At 43.5% G+C, this 23,130-nt stretch overlaps 1 protein-coding gene across 5 annotated transcripts in view; it reads right to left on the bottom strand.

Moving 5' to 3' along the window:
* TTC7A (tetratricopeptide repeat domain 7A) overlaps positions 1-23,130 on the bottom strand; it is a 280,895-nt gene that overhangs the window by 238,913 nt on the left and 18,852 nt on the right. For 4 of the 5 annotated variants that reach the window (XM_065589566.1, XM_065589568.1, XM_005311464.5 and 1 more), the window contains exons 4-5: positions 1,833-1,963; positions 1,283-1,395 (exon numbers count right to left, since the gene is read on the bottom strand). In XM_065589566.1, the coding sequence (XP_065445638.1) occupies positions 1,283-1,395; positions 1,833-1,963 (244 nt within the window). Of the gene's footprint in view, positions 1-1,282; positions 1,396-1,832; positions 1,964-7,894; positions 8,080-23,130 lie in introns of those variants that run through there. The other variant, XM_065589570.1, reaches the window with a different exon arrangement.

Raw genomic sequence — 23,130 nt, 5'->3', positions numbered from 1 at the left:
AGCTAGATAAAAATGCCATTTATTTCCCACACACACACAAAAATTGAAAACAAAATGAAAATCGTTTGTTTAGTTCAAATTTTTTGGGTGGCGTTTTCCAATTCTTTAATGTTTTCCTCCTTTCCTCTCCCTCCCGGTTCTTTCCCCTTCGCCCCCGCAGAGGTTTTACAAGTGGATAAACAAAAAAGGGGAGAGAAGGAGGGAGGAACCCCCAAAATGAAGATTTTTCATTTTTGATTTTTAAAAACTGGGAAATTCTGACCATGAAAATTCAGTCAAAAATTCTTTTTTTTTTGTGGGGGGGGGGGGGGGGGGGGGGGGGGGGGGAGGGGCGGGAAGGGGCAAAAAAAGTTTTGCTGAAAAAATGTTTTGACCAGGCCTAGTACACAGAGCTGTGCAAAATTCAGCAGCTGTTTCACTTTGGGGAGGAATGTTGGTCTTATAGTTAAGGCATAGGACTGAAGGAGACCTTAGTCCTAGCTCTTATACATACTTTTTATATGACCTGAGGTAAGTCAGTGTGTGTCTGTGCTGCAGTTTCTTCATCTGTAAAACAGACTTACCAGCCTCAGCAGGGTGTTTGTGAAGGTACATCCATTTGTGTTTTAAAGTATGCCCCTCAGATGAGAGAGGGGTTTATAAATGTCAGGTATTATTATTACTACATGAACATTTTCTTCAGTTGCAATTTACAGTAGGTTTGCAGCCGCCAATGTCTTTTTGAGTTTTGGATTCAAATGAACCCCCAAACTGTATCATAGTTACCCTGTAAGGGAGCCCTCACCTGCATGTCTGTTCTCCTCACACTCAGTTTTACTGCTATTTAGGCCTTAAATGCCTGATTCAAACAAAGTGAAGTCAATGGGAGAATTTCCAGTGACTTCATTGGGCTTTAGATCACACCCTAGGGTTGAGATTTTCAAAAACATACAGTGTCGTCTTTGCTCTGCTCCCACTGAAATCAAAGGTCAAACTCTCATTAACTTCAGTGGGAGTAGAATTGGGCCCAAAAAGAGCAGAAATTACATGCCTGTGTCCAGAGAACAGCAGTTTGGAGCCACTGTCAGGTAGAATGAATGAAAGAAGCCTGAAAGGAGAACAGCAGCAAAATCAACATAGCACAGAGATGTAGCTATAATATGCCGTGGCAAGAGCTGTGTCAGCTCATTCCACTTAGCTCTCTTACAGAAGCTACAGGGCAGGTTTGGAGAAGTATGTCTAAATCCACTGTGAAAGTATCTTCAGCATTAATCATTTGTATTAAATAGCTGCATCCACCTACCCCTTCTTCAAATGAGACACATATGCACTCTGTAGAGCTGCTTCCAGGAAATAGGGAAGTTCAAAGTCAGAGAAAGTCACATTGCTGCCTTTTATGCTTCTTGAATGCAAGGTCTGGGAAGGAAACGAAAAGTGATACGATTATAGACTCATTATCCTTATCATCTGCTTGCATGCATTGGGAATCACTTTGCAGTGATTGGAAGGACAAAAAGAAAGTGATACAGTGCACCATGCTACAACTTATGCACCATACTTACTGTAGTTTTCAGATGTTCAATTTTATGAACTTTTTGATTTTATGAACCCCTCAGGCCCCAATTAGTTAGTAAAATAAGGGTTCTACTGTATCAAAACTCTTCTATTGTCTGAAATATTGAGAGGACACATCACCCTTTCAGTAGGTGACAATCCTTTCAGTCTATCAGCACTTGTAATTCTGCCCTTGGATTTGCACAGCTTCCATTGACAAACTCACTGGGAGCCCTGTTCAAAGATAGAATTTAGGCCACATATAGGTAAGTCACACTTAGAGCATGTTTCTTCCTTACCTTCTCAAGTTCCTGCAAATACACTTGTGCAATGACACATGCTCTCTCAAAACAAGCCACAACCTCCTCTTCCCTTTCGGACAGCCGAGCACGGGAGGCAATCGAATTGGGCGAGCGCTCCAGTGACAGACCTGGAAAATGGCAATACCTTCTTAAACCTAAGTCAATGTACTCAGTTTTCATAGTATAAATATTTACAAGATGACAGGGAAAATCTCCTAAATAATACGCACTTTTGTTTAGTTTATTTGCTTGCTTGCTTCAAACTCTTTTGGAAACATGGGTAGAATAAAATATACTATACATTAGGACTGTCAAGAAATTAAAAAAATTAATTGAGATTAAAAAAAACGAATTGTGATTAATTGTGCTGTTAAACAATAATAGAATACCATTTATTTAAATATTTTTGGATGTTTTCTATATTTTAAAATATATTGATTTCAGTTGCAACACAGAATACAAAGTGTACAGTGCTCACTTTATATTTATTTATGATTACAAATATTTGCACTGTAAAAAACAAAAGAAATAGTATTTTTCAATTCACCTAATACAAGTACTGTAGTGCAATCTCTTTATCATGGAAGTTGAACAAACAAATGTAGAATTATGTACAAAAAATAACTGCATTAAAAATAAAACAATATAAAACTTTAGAGCCTACAAGTCCATTCAGTCCTACTTCAGCCAATCACTCAGATAAACAAGTTTAGTTACAATTTGCAGGAGATAATATTGCCCACTTATTATTTACGTCACCTGAAAGTGAGAACAGGTGTTCGCATGGCACTGTTGTAGCTGGCGTCGCAAGATACTTATGTGCCAGATGCGCTAAAGATTCATATGTCCTTTCATGCTTCAACCACCATTCCAGAGGACTCCATGTTGATGGCAGGTTCTGCTTGATAACGATCCAAAACAGAGCGGACCGACGCATGTTCATTTTCATTATCTGAGTCAGATGCCACCAGCAGAAGGCTGATTTTCTTTTTTGGTGGTTTGGGTTCTATAGTTTCCGCATCTGAGTGTTGCTCTTTTAAAACATCTGAAAGCGTGCTCCACACCTCATCCCTCTCAGATTTTGGACGGCACTTCATATTCTTAAACCTTGGGTCGAGTGCTGTAGCTATTGGTACTGTAACATTGCACCCCATATTCTTCATAGAAATATTGTTATGATATGAATATGGCATAACTAAGATATGTTTTATGCAAGATGGGTCATGTGAGGTATCATTGGAAAGGTTATGATCTACTGAATGTGTTTATGTGTTTATCCAATTTGTATGCATATATCATTTCGGTATCTGAGGTTAGGAATATTGACTATGTAACAATTACAACTTTGTGTGTATTTGGGGGAACACCCAGCAGACAGTAGGCAATCAGCCTCAATGTGCCATTAGAAAGAACAATAAGACTCTAAGCTACAGAAACTCTGCAACCTGCCTAAAACAACAATTAGGGTGAAAAATTAAATTTTGTAACCTGTTTCTTGAGCGTATTAAGTTTAGTTTGTGCGTTTTGTTTTATTTGCTCAGTGATCTGTTTTGTTCTGTTTGCTATCCCTTATAATCACTTAAAATTTACCTTTTGTAGTTAAGAAACTTATTTTTTGTTTATTACAAACCTCAGTTTGTGCAATTCATATCTGGGGGGGGGGAGGGGGCAAAAAGCTGTGCATATCCTCCTCCACATTGAGGGAGGGGGCGAATTTTTATGAGCTTGCGCTGTGCAGATCTTTCTATACAGCACAAGACATTATTATTTTGGGTTTATACCCAAAGGAGGTGTGCATGTGAGTGCTGGCCATTCCCCTAGCTGTGGCCTTCGCTGTGTGTATTCTGGAGAAGGCTTGAGAGCCTAGCACAGCAAGGACAGGGTTAGGGTTAGGGTTACCCAGGCTGGTGGAAAGGCCGGGCTCAGTGAGACCCAGCATATCAGGTGGCACCCCAGGAGGCGGGGGAGGGGGGAATCATCCTGTCACAGGTACCTTCTTTGCGTTTTGTCAATTCTGGTATGAAAGTGTTCTTAAAACCATGTGCTGGGTCATCATCTGAGACTGCTATAACATGAAATATATGGCAGAATGCAGGTAAAACAGAACAGGAGACATATAATTCTCCCTCAAGTAGTCCAAACACAAAGTTAATTAATGCATTTTTTTTTTTTATGAGCATCATCAGCATGGAAGCATGTCCTCTGGAATGGTGGCCGAAGCATGAAGGGGCATATGAATGTTTAGCATATCTGACATGTAAATACCTAGCAACACCAGCTACAAAAGTGCCATGCGAATGCCTGTTCTCACTTTCTGGTGACATTGTAAATAAGAAGCAGGCAGAAGTATCTCCCGTAAATCTATACAAACTTGTTTGTCTTAACGATTGGCTGAACAAGAAGTAGGACTGAGTGGACTTGTAGGATCTAAAATTTTAATATTGTTTTGTTTTTGAGTGCAGTTATGTAACAAAAAAAATCTACATTTGTTACACTTTCACAATAAAGAGATTGCACTACAGTACTTGTATGAGGTGAATTGAAAAATACTATTTATTTAATCATTTTTACAGTGCAAATATTTGTAATAAAAAAATAATATAAAGTGAGCACTGTACACTTAGTATTCTGTGTTATAATAGAAATCAATATATTTGAAAATGTAGAAAAATATCCAAAAATATTTAATAAATTTCAATTGGTACTATATTGTTTAACAGTGCGATTAATCGTGATTAATTTTTTACATCACAATTTTTTTAGTTAATCGCATGAGTTAACTGCGATTATTCGACAGCCCTACTATAGATCTATAGGTATTTTGTATTCACTACCTTACAGCTGTTTAATACAGAACAATATTATGCATTTCTATAGCACCTTTCATCTCTAACAACACCATTGAGGAAGGGAAGTATTAGCCCTATGGCACAGATAGGCAAACTGTGATACAGAGAGATTAAGGCCGATATATGCAAAAATGGCCACAGATTTTATAGTAGTGGGTAGTAATAGGGGATTACTTTGTTGTGTATCTATTAACTAATGTCCCCTTTTGTGTTTTGTCTTTTCTGTCAACTGTCCACTTTGTGTTAAAGGAACCTTGTCTGGTCTATTTCACCCTCGAGTCCCTCTTCAAAGGTTGTGGTTCTACAATCACATGTTTTTCTATTAATTTTAAATATCTCTTTCTCCCCTGCTGATTGCTAAATGAAAGTCCTGCACAAACAAAGGAAACTGACTCTATATGTAGAGGAAGCCATGAAACTCACAGTTCTTTTCACAAGAGAACTATCAAATGCACAAGCTAAACTAATTCATAACTATTTTTCTCTGATCTCTCTAAGGAGCTACTTGCAATGATAGTAGGTTTAAAAAAAATCAGAAAGAAGTGTGATTTCTAAGTTGATGTCCTTTTAAATGCAGAGGGGGCAGTAGGCTTCTTTTAATGGAGTCCAGCATATGGATTCGTGGACATTGTGAAATCATGCAGAGTGGCAGCCCAAAATCACAAATGAGCATCATCACTCACATACAAGGACTAGACTGCTCAATTGTCACCCACTCTCCTCTGCTAGAGAAACCAGCATCCCAGAGTCTGCTGAAAGAAACCGACCACAACCCATTAACACATACACATCGCACATACATGCGATATCTAATGTGGACCCAGAAACCAGCATGGGGGCAGTCATGTAGACAAGATTCAGCCATTTCTACCTCCTGCTCAGAATAGTGAGGCAAGAGGGAGTAAAAACATACAAGTTCACACTACAGCCTCCCCCTACTGGCAAATTACCAATCTAAAGCTCCAGAATGAGGACTGAAGTCAACAATTCTGCTCCTCAGGAACAGTTGAACTTTCTATTACAATGGTAAAGCTCATCTGTGCAGGTGACAGAGCTTTCTCGAGGGCCCATCAGAGATGGTGAAACAAACTCCTGCAGGAACTAAAGACCATCACAAACCTCCCCACCTTTCACTACAAGTACATGGAGCACCTCTTTGACCTGGTCCCCTCTAACATAAACACAGAGTATCATGTATATAATTATTTAAAAAAAAAACAAAAACAAAAACAACAAAAAAAAAAAAAAACCACTCCACCCATTGTGTGATTATTTGGGGAACCTAAGTATGACTTATGAATTTTGGTCAATACTATGAAGTTGTTGCTACGAAAATTACTGTATCATGAATGTCCCTCTCACTATGTGTATCCATCATTGTTGACAAGTCTTTAAGCATGTACCTCCCAGACTAGGAGCAATGGTGGCTTAGTGGAACTCAAAGCCCATCTCTTTGGGGTGAAGCACCTTGGGACAATGGGTTTGCTGAGAGAAGATACTTTCTCCTCTTGTCTGGGGGGCAGGGAGAAGGAGTGAAGAGAGTGGAAATTCCCCAAGTGGGATAAAGAGACAAAGCTGTTAGTGGTGAGACATATAAACTTGGAGAGACACATACAGGAAGTTTTGGGCAGAAGAGGGGAAAGGGACTGACCCACTAGGGTTAGATTAGGCAAGCTGGGAGAAGAAGGTTCCATGTTTCAGAACTCAAACCACATACTGCAACAGAAGGACTCTAGACAGCCCCAGACTACCCTGAGCTCAGACCAAAGAATGCTCTGGAGTGATGAGGAAACTGGGGCAGGGAAATGTGTGTAATTTTTTGTTGTTGTCTAGATCTGCACATTTCACATGCTACTAAAGAAAACACAATAGTGTTTAAAGTCTGGTGCAAAGTTTGGTTCTGTGTTTAGCATTTATACCTTACCCCATGGCCCCTTGAAGAGGTAAAGCAGAAGGCTCACCTCTTTATGTGGAGGTCTGGGAGCTGGCATGTTTAAACTATGGAAGTAGTCTGAGGGTTCATTACTGGTTCTAGGAGATGGAGAATGGGCCTCATGGTGGCAACTCTCAGGAGGGGGTGATAGATAGAAGATCTGCACCCGGAGAGTATGCTCAGAGGCCCTCAGACAGTGGCAGTGCCTGTACTGCATTCAGAGTCCAGAAGTTTAAAACACATGATCCACTAGCTAGCTCCCCTCAGAGCAGTCATGAATGGCAAGAGGGGCATCGCTTGACTGGGCCTCTGACACGGCGCACACAATTTCTCACCCAAGGGGAAAGGGTACGAGAAAACGACCCTCATGTAACAGATATTAATCATGCCATCTCAGGTGGTAGTGGAAGACACTCGGCGACTGTGACAACGAAGATGGTCCAAGAATCTATATAGAATAGAATTACAGGGCCTTGTTTTTCTACCACAGAAAAGCAACAGTGGAAGAGAAATCAATAGGACCTTAAACCAGAGCAAGCAGACTGAAAAGTCACTAAACAAGCTGCAGAAGAATAGTTTTTTCCCCCAGAAAAGTTTCCCACCATTCCTGCCACTGATTCAGCTCCCCCAGAGGAGCAACAGTGAGAGCTCTAGTGCAAATTGTGCACCAGCAGTCACTGGGGCACAAGCACCGGGATGTTTAGACCTGCTCTGGGCAGAGGTAGGGTGTGACAGATTGGACCCCCATTCTGGGATGCCACCTGATTTACTGGGATTTCACTGAGTCTGCCTGCTCTACTAGCCTGGGCTCACTCTCCCTGTTTTGCTGAATTAGGCTCTCTGGCCTCTGGCAGCACACACACACAGGTAAGGACGCACCAGCTGTAGAATCACACAGAGTCTGCAAACAGCTCTCTATGAGAAGACTCAGCTAGGAAATTGCCCAACACTCAAGTGCAGCTCCCCTGGAAAGTACACCCAAAATATTATTGTGTTGCGCTGTGGAGAAACCTATACAACATAACCTCATAAATTCGCCCCCTCCCTTAATGTGGAGGAAGATATGCACAACTTCTCTCCCCCCACCCCCCAATTACAAATTGCACAAACTGGGTTTAATAATAAACAAAAAACAGTTTATTAACTACAAAAGGTAGATTTTAAGTGATTATAACGGATAGCGAACAGAATAAAGCAGATTACCAAACAAATAAAACAAAACACGCAAACTAAGCTTAAGATCTTAAAGAGACTGGTTTCAAGAAATAATATCTCACCTAAATGTTGTTTCAGGCAAGTGTAGAGTTTCTGTAGCTTACAGTTCCAGTTATTTCTCTTTACAAACTCGTCTCCTGTCCTAGGGCGTGTCTTCACTAGCAACATCAACATTAGCATGGCTGTGTAGTTGCAGCACGAGCGCTATAAAAAAAACCCACCTCCATGAGCGGAATAGCTCCCAGCACTGGTGCACTGTCTACACTGTCACTTTACGATGCTGAAACTTGCAGCGCTCAGGGGGGTGTTCTTTCACACCTCTGAGTGAGAAAGTTGCAACGCTGTAAAGTGCCAGTGTAGACAAGCCCTTAGTCTGGACTCAGCCCTTGCCTTTCCCTCAGCTCAGTTCCTTTGTCTCTTCAGGTACTTTCAGCAGTCTTCTTGGGCAGGAAGGCACTGGAGAAGAGTCCTGTTTGCCTTACTCTCCAGCCTTAAATAAGATTTACATAAGACGGGAATCTTTTGTTTCCCAGTCTTGACCTCTCCCTCCTTTTAGTGGAAAATTACTAGATGTCCAAAATAGTGTTTAGTACCAGGTGACAGGACCATCTGGCCTAGTAGTGTCACAGCTATGTTCCAAGATGCCTCTCAGGAAGGAGAGAGATTAGTATCTTCAAATCTTATTGTTTCTTCCTAATGGCCCATCAAGGCTGATGGCCTGTTGTCTGGTGGGTGTCTCCCCAAATACACACACACACAGTTATAATTGTTACATAAACAATATTCCTAACTTTAGATACAGAAAGGATACATGCATACAAATTAGATAACATTCAGTAAATCATAACCTTTCTAATAATACCTTAAAAGAACCATCTTACATAAGAACGGCCATACTGGGTAAGACCAAAGGTCCATCCAGCCCAGTCTGCTGACAGTGGCCAATGCCAGGTGCCCCAGAGGGAGTGAACCTAACCTATCTTGCATAAAATATATCTCAGTTATGCCATATCCATAAGCATATTCCCATAAAGCATATGGGGTGTAACGTCACATAGAGGACACACTGTTTAAAGCACAGCAGCCACTGAGAGCCCTTTCTATGCTAAACCCCACCCTGCTGCTATCACTGGTGGAGGTGAACTTTGGGCACTTCAGATATTTTTAGTTCGGATCAATCTAAAAAATAAAATGATACTGAAATCACATCCAGCGTCTGTGCCGGCTAGTTTGCTGTTGTCTTTCTGGGTTTGTCCTCACCATGGAAAAATGTGTGGTTCTCACAAGGAGAGAGATATCTCATTGTAAAATCCTAGTGAGGACAAGGCATAGAGTAGTTTTATTTCAGTGCAGCTGATCACGGTAAATACTAGACTTCTCCACCCCGAAGTGTTTACCTCATCTGATTACACTGAGATAAAACTACCGGGTGCCTTGTCTCCACATGGATTTTACAACGAAATACCTGACTCAAGTCAGCTCTCTCATTTCAAAATACCCTCCAAACAAAACCTTTTTCCTAGCAAAGACTATTTCCTTCAGGACAGGGTTTAAAGAAAACCGGGAAACTCACAACCCAGCAAATTATCATTTTATATTAGAGGACAGGGCTGACCTTATGGCTAGTAACTGACTACACACCTTTTCTGGTGTTCCTTCTCATCCTCCAGATTAAAAATAGGGCTTCCATCCATTTCCTTTCTCTCCTTTATGGATCCCCTCTTTCCTTCCCTAGATCCCTCTCTAATCTCACACTCCCCAGCTCCTTTTCCCCCTGTCCCCTGGCTAAGGCAGGAAATTAACATAATCCAGCTTCGGCAGTGAGTGCATGCTCTAGAGGGAGAGGTTTCTGAAGTACTGGGGATGAGAGAGTATCATCTAACCTGATAAATTCTTCCTGCAGTGGAATTACAGGTCTCTCACTCATGGAAGCCCCCTCAAATACTGTACCCCAGGTAGATGCCCATCCAACCTACACCTCAACCCATCCCAGCTGTGCGTGTGGACTGCAAAGTAGAAAGGCTGAGTAGACATGTGGGCCCAGATACTAAGCGACACCAGCTAAGGAGGAGGGTGAGCAAAGATGGTATTTTATTTCAGTTTCCTCTCTTTGCGCTAACTAGTCAATAGCACAGTGGTTCTCCTTAAAGCCGGAGCATCTTGGAAAATACATACATATACAAAAGCTCTGTCCATCCACTCACTAACACTGGTACCAACATCTCCTGTCACACTCATACTGGTGGCAAAAGTTAAAGCTTCAGTGGCCATGGTAGATAGGAAACAATGGGATTGTGGATGCAACAAATAAAGTTAAATGGCAGAATACCAATTCCTATCCTTCACACACCAATCAACTCACAATTAACACTACTCCTAAAATCCTGGAACCTAGGTGTGCCAGAACTGTCTATCAATCCAATGATGGCGCTAAGGAACACTGAAGTACACAGAGCATGAAGCCTGGATGTTCCGGAATAATGGCTGTGTTGAACAGAATTAAAAGGAATTCAGTGTGATGGGCAGCACCTAACACCTGATCAAGATGGAACACTTTCAGGCCTGGTCCCCACTAAGTCCCCAAATCGGACTAAGGTACGCAAATTCAGCTACGTTAATAACGTAGCTGAATTCGAAGTACCTTAGTCCGAACTTACCGCGGTCCAGACGCGGCAGGAAGTCTCCCCCCGTCGATGCCGCGTACTCCTCTCGGCGAGCTGGAGTACCGGCGCCGACTGTGAGCACTTCCGGAATCGATCCCAGAACATCGATGGCGTGCCGCCGGACCAGCCGGTAAGTGAAGACAAGGCCTCAGTTTTGCAGACTGTGCTCCCCATTCCTGAAATATGTTACTCTATGAATCTACATCTAGGGCAAAGAACTGCAGATGTCACGCTATGCCAGTAAATTTGGGTACACCATGTCTTTGCTTAGAAGAATGTGTTTCCAGTGTACGCTCTGCAGCCCAATTTATAAACTTGGCTCGGGGAAATCAGTGAACATTAAACAAGAGTATTTTTGAGACTTGTTCTTTGTCAATTTTTATTAGTCTTTATACATAAGTATACAAAAGTCAGCAGAATACTATTTAGCACTTTACATTAAAACTCTACAAAACTAACTAATCCTCTTTAGAGGAACATTAGCATTACCAACATTGTACAGATGTGGAAAACGGACAGAAAGGTCTCAAAATGATTCAGCTTCAGAGTTAAAATTAGAACCCAGGAGTTCAGCACCAAAATTAATTTACTCGATCATACTGTCTCTGAAAATAAACTGCCTGATCTTCAGCAAGATAAATCAAAGATTGAGATTAGTTCTAGTGCTGTCTGGAACAAACCATTCAGAATTCTGGCAAAAAATAACTCACACACTCTAGGCCAGGGGTCGGCAACCTGCAGCACACGAGCTGATTTACAGTGGCACGCTGCTGCCGGCCTGGGGTCCCGGTCGCCGGCCCGGGGTCCCAGCCGCCGGCCCCACTCAGGCCACTGCCAGCCTGGATGGATGAAACACTGGGCTGGCAGCGGGCTGAGTGGGGCCAGTGGCCAGGACCACAGGCCGGCAGCGGGCTGAGTGGGGCCGGTGGCCAGGACCCCAGACCGGCAGTGGGCTGAGCGGCTCAGCCCACTGCCAGCTTGGGGTCCTGGCTACCGGCCCCACTCAGCCCGCTGACAGTCTGGAGTTCCATCCACCAGCCCCTGTAAGTGTAAAATGTATTCCTGGCACACAAAATCTTAAATTACAGCGAATAAATGAAGACTTGGCATACCACTTCTGAAAGGTTGCTGACCCCTGCTCTAAGCAATGTTTGTCATCAATCTTGACATTCCTTTTCCAAGCAGCTGAGTATAGTGCTTTTGGCACTAAATGGAACAGAATGGAAAAACAGACAAAAACAGACATTTGGTGTCCATTACTTTTGAACATTCACTGCAACATCCATTCATATTTAGCATGCCTCTTCTGCAAACAAAGAAGCAGCTTATTCAAGCAGAGGTTCTCCACCAAAACACTCCCAAAGCACTGGTTATTTGGGTCACTCATAAAGCTCACTGGCACATTTTGAAAGCATAAGATTCTTTTTCCGGAGGAGTTCACAAGAGTTTCATCTGTTGTTATTTCTGGACCAACAGTCTTTTATAATCCTATGGTACTTTTTATTTGACGGTCTCAAAGGTGGGGAGGTGAGTGGAGTTTAAAGCTTCAAACAACCCCCTGAAGTTGTTATTTTTCCTAAAAGGAGAGAAGTAGCTAAGAGATTAAGTGACTTGCCCAAGGCTGCAGAGTCAATCAGGACCGCTGGCTCCCAGTCTTGCATGCTTGACCCACTTGGCCACCCTTTTTCTAACGGGCATGATTAGTTATTTTCACGGTTATTGCTCTTCTTGAACCTTGTAATGGACATTCTTATCTGCTCAGACTCCCAATCATTGTCAGAGAAGCAGGTGACAGCTACAGCCAGGTCAGCTTTTTATCAACTCCCTGCAGGGGCAATAGACTGCAACCATTTCTTCAGGATGTAATTATCATCCATGTCTTTGTCAACGCCAGATTAGATACTGCAATACACTCTCTATGAGGCTATGTATTCATTCCATCTGGAAAATGATGTGCACAATTCAGCAGCCTGCTTATTAAATGACATTTCTTTTCATGGACATATTAAAGCAGTGGTCTAGGACCTGCCCTGGCTGATTATAGGTTTCTGGGTAGATTTTAAAGTGCTGATTTTAATCTATAAACTCCTAAATGGCCTTGGACTATAAGGGACTCTTTTTGTGGCATACTGCCATAGTTGAAAAGTCAAGAAGACACCACAGGTAAAGTTCCCCAACGTGCAGTCACCTAGCCACACCAGAGATGGGAAAGGGTGGTTTGCCCTCAGAGCCAAAAGCCTTTGGAACTTGCTTCCTTCCAGATCACAACAACCCGATTTTGTTAACCTACCAGACACACCACAAGGACCATGTCTTCTCATTGGCCTATAGGGGGTTGAGAGGGGTTGAAGACTTACTGGAGAGGGGTCAGGATTGGTGGTGATTTTTTTAGTAAGGATTATCAAACTGGTGTTCATGTAGCACTGCTGGGGTAGCACTGTCTTTGGGGAATTGCTGGAGTCCATTTAACTTGTGGTTTATAAATTTGTCAAGGGAGTCCTGAGCTTGGGACAGATGGCCCATTGTTTACAGTAGTGTGAAATTTACATAAATTATGCTTTTCTATATACTTCTACATTTATTATTTTAATGAAAATATGTGAAGTGCAGACTTTTGGCTCAGACAAGACAGCACAGATATTGTACATGATTGCACTGAAATACGTGCTTGTATGTATATTGCTTCCTTTGACTATTTACTAACATAGGAATTGCCACCCTGGATCAAACCACAATCCCATTTGGTTGGAAAACTATACCTGAGATTACACTTCCAGTAGCCAGCAAGACTTCAACTTCACACATTGCAAGGAAGCTCAAAGCACCCTACACTACTAGGAAAGAGTCTTCTTTTCCTCACACCTTTCTGCACTTTGATGACCTTGCTGTGTGTGCTGTTAACCCTCAACAGAAACACAGGAGAGAAAGTCATTCTTAGTGTAAATAAACATATCCAATTAAATAAGAAGAACAAACTCACACAAAAGGAGCACATGGGGCAGGGACGGAGCGAGTTTTGAGTGCACAGGGAATGCAAGGGTTTGGCTAAGTGACTGTTAAAGGTGACCTGCAAAAAGACTGTAGAAGAATTGGCCTTATAACCTTTTTTGCTCTTTATAGTGTATAAAAGAAAGCTTGAAAGATGGAGTTTTTCCTACTTTTTAAAAAAACTGAGAAAGGTCAGTCATGTCAAGTCTGGTCTCCCCAGGTTTTGCTGGTGGGTCATTGTGGGGGTGTTGTGGGAAGTGGATGCAAACTGTGACCCTTCAGACCTCAGCTGAATGGGCAGAGGTGTTGAATCTAGGAGCTCATCCACACTTAATAAGCATTGCCACTTTAACTGGCACAACTGATTAATAGAGCTTTAAACTAGGAATTTGGGGGAGATGGTTGGAAGATGTCCAGGTAATCTCCACGCCGGATTTTAACACTGAAAGGGAAGAAAACGAAGTAAGAAAGGATACAACCGTGGGTATGAGAATGGACATATGGAGAAAGGGTAGTGTAGATACCAGTCTAATAGGGGATACTGGCGGTAGAATGTCTATGCCTAATCGAGCAAAGAATGTGAGCGAAGCCAAACAGCAAAAATGAAGCTGTTTGTACACCAATGCGAGGAGCCTAGATAACAAAATGGAGGAACTAGAGTTACTGATGCAGGAAGTGAAACCAGCTATTATAGGGATAACAGAAACATGGTAGAATAGTAGTCATGACTGGAGTACAGGTATTGAAGGGTATGTGCTGTTTAGGAAAGACAGAAATAAAGGCAAAGGTGGTGGAGTAGCATTGTATATCAATCATGAGGTAGACTGTAAAGAAATAAGAAGTGACAGAATGGATAAGACAGAGTCTGTATGGGCAAAAATCACATTGGGGAAGAAAGCTACTAGAGCCTCCCCTGGGATAGTGCTTGGGGTGTGCTATAGACCACCAGGATCTGATTTGGATATGGATAGAGACCTCTTTAATATTTGAATGAAGTAAATACTAATGGGAATTGTGTGATCATGGGAGACTAACTTCCCAGATATAGACTGGAGAACAAGTGCTAGTAATAATAATAGGGCTCAGATTTTCCTGGATGTGATAGCTGATGGATTCCTTCACCGAGTAGTTGCTGAACCAACAAGAGGAGATGCCATTTTAGATTTGGTTTTGGTAAGTAGGGAGGACCTCATAGAAGAAATGGTTGTAGGGGACAACCTTGGTTCGAGTGATCATGAGCTAATTCAGTTCAAACTAAATGGAAGGATAAACAAAAATAGATCTGTGACTAGGGTTTTTTATTTCTTTTGATACTAACCTGAGTGCTTATGGTCTTCCATTCCATCTTCCCTTTTAACTCAAATCTTATGCTGTTCTCCTCTTAGCCCTGTGCCCTACATAATTCCCATGACTCAATTTCAGGGTAACTAGTCTAGATAATACCAACACTTCTTGTGAGCATTATACAAATCTAAACCATACTTATATACAGCACAAGGAACTCAGTCATGTCAATCACAGATTGCCAGTATTTTCTTAATAAGAATTTAGTGCTGATCTTCGGAAATTAAATATTTGCATGTATTCAAACAAGATGCAATGGCTCTGACAAGACAGACCTTCTCCTCACATTTTTTTTTAGGCAGCTTTGATGCAGGAGTAGGAGGGGGGAAATTTGAGTGCTTAAGTCATAACAGTATCCTGTCAGCCTTCTGTAGCAACATACCCTTATTTGGACTGGTTTAAAAAAAGGAGGGGGGGGGTTACACTCACTCCCTTTTCTCTCCCTTCATAGAAAACTTGATGGAAATTTTAATCCGAATTTCAAATTTTGAAAATTTCAGCTGGTTAAAAAATGTATTTTTCAAAATACTGATGCAAAAAAAGGCTTTTTTGTTGTTGAAATTTTAAAATTTCAACTAAAATTTTGGAACAGTTCTACTGACAGCCTTTCAGGGGACAAAGCTAGACTGGTTTGGGAAACTTCTCAAGTATTTGGCTGAAACAGACTTTCACTGGATCATAACAGTCGCAGAGGGGAAAGAGTAACTGGATCACAAATTCCTCTTCCCACCCTCTTATAAATACAAGACTTGGGACCTCAGCAGACAACACACCAGACTATGAACTTCTATGCTTGATCTTCTTCAGAATAGCAAGAAGCAGAAATTCTTCAGAGTCAAGTTGTAACTATCTTCCTTTCCCTACAGCGTTACATACATAAGGCCGGAAAATCTATTCTGTTACACTGACCTAACTCAGTTGAAGGCAACAGTATAAAACCAGTTTAAGTAGGAAATTAAGCACCCCTGGGATTACGTGGCAAGGAAAATCCAACCTCTCATTCATGCTTCAATTACACCATAGTAAATCCTTCCTGCCCCTGTGGATCGCAACCTGGATGTGGTGAAGCGACTTGAGTGTTCCGACAATCCTGAGAGTGATGCTGTCAGGAGTCTTGCACAGAGAAGGAGGGTGGGTCGTGGAATGGACATGAGCAACAAATCTTGAAGAACAACTGTTTTTTCTTCTTCAAGTGCTTGCTCAAGTCGATTCCATTGTAGATGACTCCCAAGCAGTACCTTCAGAGGTGGGTAGGAGTTCATGGATGTGTGAATTGCAACACAGCTCTGCCAAATCCACCGTTATCCCAGGCTTGCTGGGTGATGGTGTAATATGTCATGAAGGCGTGTACCGACGACCACGTCACAGCCCCACAGATATCCTGGATGGGGTCATGAGCCAGAAAAGCAGACGACGATGCCTGAGCCCTCGTGGAGTGCACAGTTACTATTGGTGGAGGCACCACCCATACCAATTCGTAACAGGTACGGATGCAGGTCATGATCTAGGACAAAATCCTCTCAGACGACACTGGGAGGTCCTTCATTCTGTCAGCCGCTGCAATAAAAAGTTGAGTCGATCTGCAAAAGGGCTTAGTACACTCAAGGTAGAAAGTCAGGGCACGCTTGACCTCTAGGGTGTGTAGATGCCTTTCCTCATTGGACACGTGGGGCTTCGGACAGAAAAATGGGAGGAAGATGTCCTGGTTGACATGGAAGTGTGACACCACCTTTGGCAGGAAGGCAGGATGGGGACACAGTTGGAGTTTATCCTTGTAAAACTCAGTGTATGGGAGCTTCGACGTAAAACCTTTAATCTCGGAGACTCGCCTCGCTGAGGTAATAGCTATAATGAATGCTACCTTCCACAACAGGTTTGAGAGAGAACAAGAGGCCAGAAGCTTGAAAGGAGGACCGGTGAGCCTGGAGAGGACCAGGTTGAGATCCCATTGGGGAACCAGATCCCAGACCAGAGGAAACAGCCCCTTGAGGCCCTTCAGAAACCTGATCGTCATCTCATGTGAGAATACCGATCTACCCTGGATGTGAGTGTGGAAGACTGCTATGGCCACCAAGTGCACCTTGATCGATCAAAAGGCAAGGCCCTGGTGCTTTAAATGCAGGAGGTAATCCAGGATGGATTGCAGAGATGCGCTGATCAGAGAGATATTCTGTTCCGACTCCAGCGAGAGAAGCGCTTCCACTTTGAGAGGTAGGTAGCCATAGTGGAGGACTTTCTGCTTTCCAGAAGAACCTATTGGACCTGACTGAAGCAGGCCTGCTCCTCAGAGTTCAGCCACCCAGTATCCACACTGTAAGGTGGAGAGAAGCAAGGTTCGTGTGCAGCAGCCATCCGTGATCCTGAGAGAGCAGGTCTGGGCGGTTGGGAAGAGCCCACGGAGCTGCTACTGCCAAGTCTATGAGCGTGCCGAACCATTGCTGGAGAGGCCAGGCTGGGGAGATCGTAATGACTCGCACCTTGTCCCTCTTGATCTTGAAAAGGACCCCGCTGATCAGTGGAATTGGTGGGAAGGCATACATCAGAACGCCTGACCATACCATCTGAGGTCGGACGCAGCCGACACCAGAGATACTGTGGGCCATGAAGTTGCAACAGAACACCTTCCATCACTGGATCTGGGTTGGACCACCATTGGAGGGAGGTGAGTACCCAAGGAGGGATCGTGAGGAGCCTGTCTGGGGAATAGACCAACAATAGCCACATCTGAAGAGATCTTATCCACAGTCTTGTGTGCTGGACGATGTAGGTACATGCAGCCATGTGACGTAGGACTCTGAGGCAGACCCGAGCTGAGGCGAGCGGGTGTGCAGTGATTTGGGTAATCAGTACTGACATTGCCCTGAACCTGGCTTATGGTAAAAATGCTCTGGCCTGGGTGGCGTTGAAGACCGCTCCTATGAACTCTATCCTCTGAACAGGGACCAATGTCGATTTTTGTTCATTTATGAACAGGCCCAAAGCTTGACAAGTGGCTTGCAACACCTCAACACTGCGCTGCACCTGCCCTTTAGAGTGGCCCTTTTGGGAGCCAGTTGTTGAGGTAGGAAAAGATCCGGATACCCCGATGCCTGAGGTAGGCTATGACTACCGCCATGCACTTTATAAGCACTCTTGGCACTGTGGGTAGGCCGAACAGGAGCATCATAATTGGTAGTATATCTGAGCAACCCCAAACTGTAGAAATCTCCTGTGGCTGGGAAATATCTAATTATGAAAGTAAGCGTCCTTCAGATTGAGGGCAGCATACCAGTCTCCAGGAACCAAGGAGGGAATGATGGAGGCCAGGGAGACTGTGAGGAACTTCAACTTCGTGAGGTATTTGTTGAGGTCTCGCAGGTCTAGGATGGGGCACAGAACCCCTTTGGCCTTTGGAATGAGAAAATACCAGGAGTAAAATCCTTTCCCTCTTTGTTCCACAGGAACTTCCTCTATGTCCCCCAGATGCAGGAGGGCTTGCACCTCCTGCGTGAGCAATTGCTCGTGAGAAGGGTCCCTGAGAAGGAGGGATAGAGAAATTGGAAGGTATAATCCACTGCCACCATATTGAGGACTCAAAAGTCTATAGTTATGGCGGTCCAAACAGGGAGTTAAGGCAACAAATGGTAGGAAAATAAAGGGTGAGACAGATCCTGATTGCAGGCTGGGAGGTCAGCCCTCAAGCATCCCCTCAAAATGATTGCCCATTACTAGGAGGGGCACGGCTCGAGCCTGAATGAGCCCGCACTACTGGCGGTTGGCGTTGGCGACACCTATATCCCCAGCTCTTCCTGTGGTAGAGTTCCACTCTGGCCTGCCTTGTGAACTTCTGCGTTTGCTTAGTCTTAAATCTCTTCCTAGCGTGGGATGGGATGTACAGTCCCAGTGAGCGAAGAGTGGCCCTGGGATCTTTCAGGCCATGTAATCTGCTGTCCGTTTGTTCAGCAAACAGGGCCACGCTGTCGAACAGGAGGTCCCAGCTGGACTGTTGAACTTCCACCGACAAGCCAGACGACTGCAACCATGATGCCCACCTCATTGACACCGCCAATGCCACTGCCCTGGCTGCAGAACCTGCTGCATCTGAGCCAGCCTTGTAATTGCCCTACCCTCATCTAGTACGGCATTGAGCTCCTGCTTAGCATCCTGCAGGAGTGAGTCAGCAAACTTGGCCATGGATTTCCATACATTAAAGTGATACCTGCTGAGCAGGGCCTGATGATTTGCGATGCAAAGCTGAAGGCTGGCTGTAGAGTAAATTTTCCTGCGTTACAGATCAAGTCATTTCGTATCTTTATTCTTGGGGGTCGAGCTGGTTTGCCCCTGCCTGTTGTGCTCATTGGCATCTGCAACTACTAGTGACCTGGGGGAGGGAACTCGAAGTACTCAAACCCTTTTACAGGGACGTAATACTTGCACTCTTCCCTCTGAGAAATAGGGGGCAGGGATGAAGGGGTCTGCTACAGGGCTTTTACAATTTTGACCACCTCGTCGTGTATGGGCAGTGCCACCCTTGCCGGGGCCGCTGCAGCCAGCACGTCGAATAGGGAGTCCACTGGTTCAGACACTTGAGAAAATATATCTTCGAAGATTGTGACATCAAGAGCCAAACCAAGGTTCTTGTGTACCAGGCCATTGTTATCCTCACTTTGCTGTACAGTGCTGAAACCTGGGTCATGTTCAGTAGACACCTCCAGGCTGTTGAATGATACCATCAACCGTGCCTCCACAAGAGCTTATGAATTAAGTGGGATGATCGACGGACTAAAATCAGCTTTCTGTACTAAGCCAAGACCTCCAACATCAGAACTATAATCATCTGCCACCAAATCCGCTGGGCTGGTCAAGTTCTTCGAATGCCAGACAATCGACTCCCAAAGCAGGTCATGTTCTCACAACTGAGTCAAGACTAACAAATGAGGGGAGGGAAAAGAAAGTACTTCAAAGACACCCTCAAAGCAAACATGAAGAAGTGCAACATGGACATAAACTTATGGGAAACCCAAGCCCTCGACCAACTACAATGGAGAAGGACCACGTTGCAAGGATCCCAGCATTCCGAGACTCAACGAAGACAACAGGAAACAGAGAAACAGGAAAGGAAGAAAGAACATGCTGCAGCCTGCCTCAACAATCCAAATCTGCCCCTTCTACCGGAAAACATCTGCTCCAACTGTGATAAGATCTGTGGCTCCCAAATTGGTCTTATTAGCCACCTGCGGATCCACCAGCAATAACTGCTATCATTTCCTGGAAGACTATCATCCTCGAACTCCGAGGGATCACCAACTACTACTACTTATCCTCCTCAAGGAAAGCCACAGTAACAATGTGGGACAGGATTTAAGTTCAACACATGCTTTTTTCCCCTTGTTCTTCTGCAGATTAGTTCAAAGGAGAAAACAGAAGTATTTATTGCTCAATAGTTACATGCTTGAGATGATACAGAAATGAATTATTCTTATCTTAGCTTGTGTAATTACAGCATGCTTTTACTTTGCCCTATTAGTGCCCACAGTAAAAGTTACAAAGGAAATAGTTGCATCAGCATGGGTAGATAGCCATCACCCTCCCATGAATCCAACTTAATTCCCTGTTTCACTCCACAAAGCAGTGTCTTTTTCTAGTAGAATCCCATAGATGGTGTATTTTATGTAGTACAATTAATGGCAAGATTCCCTTATTGATTTTATTTGTATTATATAAAAAGTAATCTTCATTGGCCTTTTAAAATCTGCCTTTGGAAAGATCCTATGCATTGTTTCTGCAGAACAACATTCAGGCAGTGGGTTAATCTTGTAATGCAGAACATGCCCTAACAACACGTTTTCTGAAATACAGAGAATGCCTAGAAAGTGTATATGTATCCTATAACATACATGTAACCTATGATCAGCCAGAAAAGGACACTACTGTAAATTCACCTATAGAATACAGGCTAGACAGTAGGGTCTTATGAAATCCATAAACTGAATTAAGTTATTCAGAGACCCTTCTCCTTACAATCTATTCCAGTAGGCTCGATAGTTCTCCTCATAATATCCCTCATTTAGGGATATTAAATAAATAACAGAATAACTAGTTTTCATTATTCCTCACCTGATGTCCCCATAGTCTATGCACAATATTATCATTATTTCCAAGGCAACCTCTTGTGATATAACAAAGGACAACAACTTCGGGGGAAGAATAAGCACTGGGAACAAATATACTCCTAAGCAACAAATATCCTGTTATCATGCAAACATCCTTGGAAATACAAAGAGCAATGATAAGAGAGACAGGAAGTGTGAGAGAGCAGCAGTTTTGTTTCTAAACAGAAGCAAAGTTGGGCCCAATCAAAACACCGGGATTTAGACCAGGGATTCCCAAACTGTGGTAATTGTACCACTGGTGGTTCATGTACTTGTTGCAAGTGGTACACAGTAACAGAATGGTCTGTCCTTTTTAAGGAGTAGTGGGCCTAGCACCAACCAATCTCTGTTCCATAACATGGCTCCTTTAAAGAAATAGGTATTCAAGAGAGCAGCAGACTAACTGGGGAATGAGGCCAGGTGTAAGGCGGTAGCTACTTGATAAACAAGATAAAAGCTGTTAGGTGGCTCCCAGGAGCAGAGAGAAGGCAGACAGGCTGGAGGGGAGAATTACAAGGTAGCATCTAGTCAGGAATGAGGCTCCCTGTGATGATGAACCAGAAGTGAGACTGGTGAAGCCTCCCTTGGCTGTGCTGTGATCCCAGATAGGTTAACGGATGGGAGGAAGAAGTTGTGAGTCCAGGGACCAAAGCAGGAGATGACTGTGGGAAAGACTCTCTGGAGAGGCCACTGGCAGAGCTCTCTGGTTCAGAGGGAAACAGGAATATGAAGCTTTGGAACAAGGGTGAATTGAAGCTGAAGCTGCCCGATGCCCAGATAAACCCCCCCAATTCCAGCCAAGACTCCTCACCTTGTCAAGGCTGATTCCCCACTCTGGCATGTCGAGTGCAGAAGGTGGAGGCCCGCAAGGATTTTTAAAAATTAATACTGGCCACTCCAGGCTTGTATTAAACTCCCAAGGTTACAGCTTTTTTCTGACCTTGGCTTAGTAAACGCTGCCACCACCCAAATGCAAAACCCCTTTTTGGAACCCAGGAATTCCTTCCTGTGGGGTACCCTCAAGCCCTTTCACACACACCCTCCGGGGAACAGCTGAAAAAGAAAACAAAGGAAATTGCTATTGCCACCATCTAATTAGACAACACGCACAAACCTCTTAGGACACCAAAAATCCAATCCTGTTCTTAACATTTACCTTTTTTATTAAAAACAAAAAGAAAGAAAGTACATCTGGAACTTAGGCTTTTGCTAGATTTAAAACCACTTACAAAATTTAAACATCAAGAATAACCTTCTTGAGGTCCAGCTTAAAGGTTACAAGCAAAACAAAACGCATTTGGGGTTAGCACAGAGGAGTCCACAAGCCAATAAAAAATAAAAGAAATAACCCTAATCGTGTCTTCCTAGACCTTCCTGATCTACTTACACATTTGGGGGTTCCAAATAAGTAGTTCTAGGTATGATCTGATTATCTATGATCATACCTGGCTTAAAGCTTCTCATAGCATAACTGCTCCCTGTTCCCCTCTTCCCTGGAGAGCCACAACAGAAACAAAGGGCAATTTTTTCCCCCCATTTTAAAAAGTTTTAGCCTTCCCATTGGCTCTTTTGGTCAGGTGCCCCACTCCCTTTCCTTTACCTGGGGGACTTTTTTAACCCTTTACAGGTAAAGCAAGCAGAGAACAGCCACCAAGAGGGACTTATAGTAACTGGCTGGCTGGGTGTCCATAAAAGGGAGCTATCCCCTCCCCACTTCATTTATCACACCTGTCTACCATCCCCACTGAGCACCCCTTCCCATTTACACATACTCACCACCTGAGACCCGTGAACTACACTAGAGTTGATGGGAAACTGTTTTGCTGTCTCATAAAACTTTTTGTGCTGTGGAACAAGAATTTCTGACATCAGGATGAAAGTGAGACATTTTGAAGTTTTTTGTGAAGAGCCAAAGAGACTCTCACCCACCTCAGAACAGCCAACAGCCTGGGGGTTGGGGTACTCACCTGGGTGCTAGGAAATGCAGGTTCAAATCCCTGCTCTGCCTAAATTCAGATTCAAGACCTGGGTCTCCCATATCCCAGGTGAGTACCCCGTCCTCCAAGCTATTCTGGGAGGTGTCTCTTTCTCTCTTACTTTGAGTTTGAGCAGAAGTTCTACTGGAAACCTCTCCTGACAAAAGTTCTGTCAGAACTGGAACCTTCCCGTGAA

Source organism: Chrysemys picta, chromosome 3, assembly GCF_011386835.1.
Source record: "Chrysemys picta bellii isolate R12L10 chromosome 3, ASM1138683v2, whole genome shotgun sequence".
Classification (NCBI taxonomy): domain Eukaryota; kingdom Metazoa; phylum Chordata; order Testudines; family Emydidae; genus Chrysemys; species Chrysemys picta.
The sequence above is the reverse complement of the archived record's forward strand: the minus strand, read 5'-3'. Positions and strand labels throughout refer to the sequence as shown.